Genomic DNA, 7,500 nt, shown 5'->3' on the forward strand with positions numbered 1-7,500 from the left:
CATCTAAGTATACGTATCGTTACACCAGTATCAAAGAAGGGTAAGTATGTGGTTATATGATGACTGTCTTTACGGTCATATTGAAAAATCTGTTGTTCTTATGCTTATATATTTGCTTAGGTTGATGTATTGAGGCATTTCGTGCATTATCTAAATTGTGATGTGAAAGATGGGGAAAAAGTCATTTCATTTATAGCCTTTCCTTTAATGTATATATTGCACATGTCTAACAAGTGTATCATTTGTCTGGACTGTCAGTTTAATTCTCACAGCATAACATTATCGTTGAAACAAGAAGACTCAAAGAGGCCTTATTTCAACAGGGCATCGGGCAGTTGGTGGAAGAGAACCCATGAAGGCGACTACCTTCCAATCTTCACGGTAGACCACGCTCCCCTAGTCGAGTACCTAAGGAAAATTGGTACAATCGGTACAATGGATATTCCAGCCACCAACCAGCCCCTACAACACGGTCTAGACATGATCCGGGGTTGGATTAACTTCGCTGCCCCGGAAGTGCTCCTGTGGGGTTTGTTCGTAACAGCATGCTTAATCACGTGGACCAAACGTGGAGTTAAGCCTTCCATGTCGTACCGGTCGTCCAAGCATGTAGGAGGAAGACTCTGATGGTAGGTGATGTTTATTTGGGTTTTCTAGAGTAAAAGTTCAAGAGGGAGAGACAAAGCACAAAGATTTTTTTTTTTTTTTCTTACATTTGTGTATTTAATGATGCAGGTGTATTGTTTATGATTGTTTAGTCCTTAATTATGTTTTTTCCCTTTCATTTTTGTGTTCACTGAACAGCTTCCGAGAAATGTGAATAAACAATCAAAAAACTGAAAAAACACTCTTATTCTATGATATTGTTAGTTATTAGATTAAGAAAAGAAATATTTATTGAATTTTTATTTAGAAGAAATATTTTTCAACCATTTTTAAATAAATGCCATCAGTTAGTAGATTTTTTTAACCACTAGTGTTGATGTGCATGCAGAGTGTGCATTTAATGGGATAGTGTTATAGAAACTGGAACAAAATACTGGATCCTTTAAGTTATAGTATGGGTGTTTGTATAGAGAATACTGAAAAAATTACATACATTATGAGGTATATTTTTACAAATTGTAATTTACAAAGAATTAACAGAAACACAATGAAAATGTTTTGACGAGAGTGAAGTGGTGAGATTAATATAAATTTGAAGTACTACACTGATGCCGTGACTGAATTGTAGAGAACAGCTCTCAGTTTTATAAACAAATTTACAGAAGCTTTTAATCTTCGAGAGTGATTTGCAAAGTATAGTGTTCATTGGTTGATGGACTTGATGAAAATGTAAATGGTTGTATTTTGTATGGTTTCATAGGTGAGTAGTTGGAATTGTTATAGTTAGGAAATTCATGGGATTGTTATTGATATTTCTTGAATGCGATGATGTTAGAGAGTTTGAAACTTATGGCTACTGTAGAATACCTTGGATTTTGTCAGTGATTGAGATTATTTTATATGAAGTATTTGTATCAAGATTGTCTTTTATTCACTACCAGAATGACAACTTTAGCTACACTGTCAGACAGCTGTAATGCAGACACTGTATTACTTGTTTTCCATCTAACAAGAAACCCATTTGAAGTGGAGATCCGTGGGACACGAGTGATTCATGTAATCCTCTTTTCGTAAATGTGTGTTGTGGCTTTGTTACTGTGGCCTTTACTGGGTCTCCCTTGTACTTATTCTGTGTAAGGTTTCCAGTTTGCACAGTCTGGTTAAGAAGGCAAATGCTGTATCAGACAAGGGAATCTTTACAAACATGACTTTGTCCTTATTTTTTTGCATTCATGATTATAAAATATGTACTAGGAATTGCTGTTGTCTGTTAACTGTTTCATTCTTTATGTTTTTGCTAATCATGAAGCTTGGTACAAATTTAGCTTTATCACTTGTTAGTTGCTTTAGATTTATTAGCATAGTATCTTTTTTTTCCATTGGCTTGATTTCATGCATTTCATTGTTACAACTTTATCCTCAGTTAAATGCCAGTTAAAATTATACCTTTGGGCACGCTCCACCCTTTGCTCGGAATCAGACAATGCTGGTAAATGGTGTCTAAGGCAGGATTTGGTCATCCTCTCGGTTTTTTGAGGATTAAAAAAAAAAAAGAATCTCTGGGGGAACTCTGTGAGGAGATTGTTGAGGCAAGATATATTTATATACATATATACATGTCTTTTTAAAAATCAGCTTTGTCTTTACAATATGGCAAGAGTGTTGAAATTATTGTTCTGGACCTAAGGTGCCAAGACAGAGTGGCCAAATTTCCTCCTACTTTGTCTGATCTTTTGAAGAACATCAAAGAACCTCAAGTATAATAATGTGCTCAACCAAGTTAGTTGAGTACATGGTCTGGGTTTTAATGATTGAATATAAGGGCTGATTATGATGACTGACTCAATGAACCAGGGGGGACTGTCTTTCGTTTGACTGCAAGTGTGACTATAGCAGAGCAAAGGGGATATAATTTTTGCTTTGTTATGTTTTAGTGACTTGTATAGCATTAGTTTTGTTTTATATTGAAATAGCAAATTCACAAGTCTACCTATTATACAGCAGCATTTTATTTAACCCATTTATGGCACGATTGCATGTGTACATGTTTGTAAATATTTTTCTTATACATTGATAGCTGCACTAGTTCTGGGAGTCAGTTACAATTCCTATTTGAACTCACCTATAAACACCATTCCTTGAATTTTAGTTTTTTGGAAAAATACTTTTTTTATTGTTATTAGCATCATTACTGTATGATAATAGTAATCATATTATAATGCTCTTAATAGTAATACTAGTAACAGAAATAAAAACCTGTTTCCTAAAAGGTCAAGGAATAGTGTAAACAGGTTATGTCAAGTAAGCCTAGCAACTGAATTCTTACAGACTTAGCTCGTATGGAGCCATCAATGTGTAAAAAATAATGCAAAGATACATAAGAAAAAATCAAAGTCGACAGTGCCTGTTCCCGACGTTCATGGGTTGATTTAAAAGTTCTTTGGTTTTGCTATGTTACTACAATTTTATCATTTGTTTTTTGTGTGTTGCTGTGATGGTACACTCTGATTCAGGAACAGTGAGATGGGCCTTTGTTATATGAAGTGTAAAATGATAAGAATTACCCAATAATGCAGTGTTGATTCTGCCTTAAAGGTTTTCATATAGAGACATTTATATTAACCCATTCTGATCATGGTGGTTACAAATCCCAGTTCTGTGACAGTGATGCACAAGATTCCTTTTCTCCTGGAAAATAATGTTGATAATGAAGACTACATACGGGAGAGTTAGGATTAACTTTTTATGGTCCAAATTAGAAGAAAGGAGAATAATCAAAATGATATGCAAAGACTTTTACTAGCTGAGATTGGCCATATGACCTGCTTTTGCTTACTGAGAGTTAAAAGCCAGCATGAATGATTTTATTAGGTCATTCAGTCTTTACAATGTAATACTCGCATTTAAGTGACTTACCGCTGATTACATGTTTTAGTGATATGCAGAAAAATTAACTGCCAATTGTACTGATTTTTGTTAGGGTAGTTCTTTGCCTTTGGAAATTCTGTAATAGGTTTAGATACATTTATATCAAATTAGGTTTGCTCTTCCATCATCATAATTTTTTCTTGGTATTTATCATGTTGGAGTGTTACTTATTGTTTTTAATGTACATTTTTTCTTTATATAAACCTATGTGTTGAAGTGAGTTAATGGATAATGCTTACAAAGTTTTCAGTGTTGTATTTCTTATGTATTGTTAGACACCATAAAGGAATCTACGCAGATTTGGTTGTATTCCCGTGCATTACTTGTGTTTATTATCGGTGGTAAAGTCGTGACATAAAGGCTCGGAAACGATTATAGGAATGTTATGATATTGTTCAATGTTGATGTACAATATATTATTTTTTGCATTTTATGTAATGGGAAACTGCTAAATTGAGTGACCTCACAAGAGCTAGGTTGTCATAAATCAGCCTGAATATCATACCTCACATAACTAAAGACATATCAGCATTTGAATCGTTGCTTTGAGTAACAAAAGAGGGAAAACATTGCTAGTCTCTTTATACTGCCAATCAGCTGATTTGAAAATGTTAAAAGTTTATTCATTTATACGAGATTTGGTGTGCGTCCTATCTGGTATTTCACCCAGTGGTGGACTTTTCAAAATATAGTACTAATGGGGAAAAAAAATTGTGAATGCTTGGTTTGAGAACCATAAATGATATCAACATACTAGGTTTCATATGCAAGGGTTATTCTTTTAAGTTGTTGGTCCAGTAACCAGGGTAATCATGACGTGAAATTTCTGCCGTCTTTGCTCAGAGATTAGTGCGCATCCAGGAATGTCATTTTGTTTATTGATGGCTAAAATTGTGATGGATTACATGCTTATGCCGAGAGAACTGCAATTTGATTGTTGTAAAGCAAGGGGAGCTAAAGGCGATCCCATATTTTCTCTTGATTGTGAGGCCCTCGAGTGTTTTGTATTTAGACTTTAGAGAAAGAACTAGAAGTTTAGATTTGAAGATGTGTTACAGAATAGTTTGATACATTGTTTGTGTGATGTTAAAATAGTATAGTTAAATTTTGCATTTTTAGAGTAGGGAAGAGTAGGGTGTCTTCCCCCTTTTTCTAGATGAAAATGATAGAATTGAATTTACTGCACAAAAAAAGGGAGACCAAATTGCATGGACAACAAGCCAATACATTATATTTGAAATAGATTTTGTAATGAATTGATTATAGAATCTCTATTGTTTATGGAGTGTTTGGAGCTATTTGAGGCACAAACACAATTAGAAGCGATAATGAAGAAAAACGCCAGTGATCTGATATCTTCCCTATTTTTTTTAAGGGGATTTATGATCGTTTAGCGTTCTCATTGGGATTTGAATGTTTTTCCTGGGAATGAAGGATAGAATGTATTTAGTTTTGGTTTTATAATTAATTAATAGTAGTGTAATAGTAAAAGGCAGTGAGAATTTTTTTTTTTTTTTTTTTTTGGGGGGGGGGAATTATGTGAACCAATGATGATGTCTAAAATCACAAAAACAAAATTTGGGGATAAATACTCATTTACTAGACATTTTATCATGGATATAGTGAAATGCCTTTGAAGGATGATCTCTTACCAACATGTACTTGGTATAAACTTGATATTTTATTGTGGCTTGTTGTTTTGAATTTGCATACTTGAAAATGGCTCACTACTTTGCACTTTTGTGTTACATGCCATTGTGGCTGATATTTTAATACAAGCGGGATAGCTACTATACTCTGCAAGAAGATTCTGCACAGTCTAAACTCATTAGGTGCAATAGTTTTTCCTGTAGCAAAGGAGTTAGGCTTTATCATATACAAGAAAGTTTCTCTTTGTAGGTGACTTGTCCATTTTTGCTGTCTGAACTTACATGCAAATAAGAACTTACTGATAGTTCGCACATGATGTCGTAGTGTTCGTATTTGATATTGCAGTGTTCGATTCTGCGGAAATTGCAGATTAGTTGTAACTAGAAGAAAGAATGGAGATGATTGTCTTCATATTTTTATTTAGTGCATTTTGAGCATAGAGCACTAGGTAGGGAGAAATGTGCTTAGAGAAGTGATGTCCTAATTTTGCGTAGAATTCAGATGGATTTTTATGCTTTTCTATAGCAAACGTTTCCATGTCTTCCCAAAGCTTGTGTAATGTGCTGCAGTGTTTTCCCTCTAATGTTGCATAGCATATTATAATCTTGCATTTTTTATTGATATTTTTATGCACTGGATAATTACTAATTTTGATTTCCAGATGGTTATTTATAACTAAAAGTGAATAATGTTTTCAGGCAGTTTGTTGATATGCAGGTAGATATTCAACAAATAGCTATTTCCTTATTTTTCATATATTTCTGTTCTCATTGTTGTAGGCATAATAAACATTTTGGTGCTTAGTTGGATGTGATAACTTCTTTAATTTATTTCTTTTTCTTTACTAGATTTATTTAGACAGGCATGTCCATGTTAGTCAAGCAGACAGATATTTTAGAACTATGTCTTTTTCATTTTGTGAAAGGAAGGTTCTGTGTTCAGTATATACATGTCAGTTATGTTTGTTATTTTCCTTAGAGTTTTATCTAAAAAGTGAGTAATTAAAAGTACCACTGGATGGATAGACGTCCGGATCAGTATTTTTCTGTTGTTTGTTTATTGTGATTAGTTTTCTCTTTTTCATCTGTTTGTTTGCTACTGAATCTATCAACATATTTAACTTTGCCATCAAAAATTACTTTGTTAATCACTAATACATACAGTACACGATTATAAAAAAACAAACAAATATCCACACTATTTAAATAATTCCACAAGACCAAAATGCTAAAAGCTGAGCTAAGCTTTAGACTTTCAAAAATTTTTAACATGGATTCACATAGACCAAAGCTATATTTTCATACCAATTCAGTTGAAGGCTAGTGGCAATAACTTGTTAACCCACTTGATTCCTGCCTTTCTGTCATTTTTTTCTTATCGGGAGAATTGAGTGGTCCAAGAATTCTCAGTTGCTTTTAGTATCTTTGCAAGATTTCTTTTTACCGGTATTGTTAAAGATTAGGAAAGGGAATTAACTAAATTATTATGAAGCTGCAAGGTTATTGTCACCAGCTTATATATATATATATATATATATATATATATATATATATATATATATATATATATATATATATATATATATATATATATATATATATATATATATATATATATAATCTTGTTTTGCATAACAATGAATAATTAAAAGTGTAGATGCAGCATCCTCTACTAAATAACATATCAACAGCTGTAAAACAAGTTGAGTTTAAATCATATTTCAGTCTTCACTAATTGTCAGTCACTTATGCTCTTCCTTCCATTGGTGTTTTCTTCAGAATGTTATTTTCTTTGCATGGTGTACTGTGTTTACATTATTCTTTTATTGTTGGTAAAAAAAAAAAAAACAATAAAACAATGAGCTGGTTTATTTGTATTTTGTTTGTTACAGTGACGAGTATGGTTCAAGGTTTGTTTTGGGGATTAAGTAATTTTGATGAACCTAAAGCCGTGTTCATCCTGTACTTGATTCAAGTTTAGATATGCACAAATGAGTGTACTTCAGTATTAATGTTTGCACTGAAGGAAGATGGTGGCAGTGATGAACTGATGTTTGTTTGTTTTTCCATGAGTTATCTATTATTTTCTTTCAGAGCTTGTCCGCTTAAGTGGTTGAGGAAAGATTTCATGATTCGGTATATCATGTTGCTGGTTTGCTTCACAAGAATTTTGTAGAAATATTCTATTTTTTTCCCTATTACAAATACTTTTATACGTTAACAGCATTTCACTCTACTGAGGATATTGTTAGATTGCAATATTGTTATGTTCTGATTAGAAAGTATTTTCTGAGAGTACAAGATATGAAAAAAAAAT

At 32.8% G+C, this 7,500-nt stretch overlaps 1 protein-coding gene across 1 annotated transcript in view; it reads left to right on the top strand.

Moving 5' to 3' along the window:
* LOC122246142 (lipase maturation factor 2) overlaps positions 1–3,828 on the top strand; it is a 13,623-nt gene extending 9,795 nt beyond the window's left edge. Inside the window, exons 9-11 of the mRNA XM_086545342.1 lie at positions 1–40; positions 324–629; positions 1,548–3,828. The exon at positions 1–40 is cut by the window's left edge and continues 174 nt beyond it. Of these exons, the coding sequence (XP_086401468.1) occupies positions 1–40; positions 324–627 (344 nt within the window). The 3' untranslated portion in view covers positions 628–629; positions 1,548–3,828. The remainder of the gene's footprint in view (positions 41–323; positions 630–1,547) is intronic.
* The last annotated feature ends 3,672 nt before the right edge of the window (positions 3,829–7,500 follow it).

Source organism: Penaeus japonicus, unplaced genomic scaffold (genome assembly GCF_977035675.1).
Source record: "Penaeus japonicus unplaced genomic scaffold, GWHDUDI00000001_assembly GWHDUDI00000002, whole genome shotgun sequence".
NCBI lineage: Eukaryota > Metazoa > Arthropoda > Malacostraca > Decapoda > Penaeidae > Penaeus > Penaeus japonicus.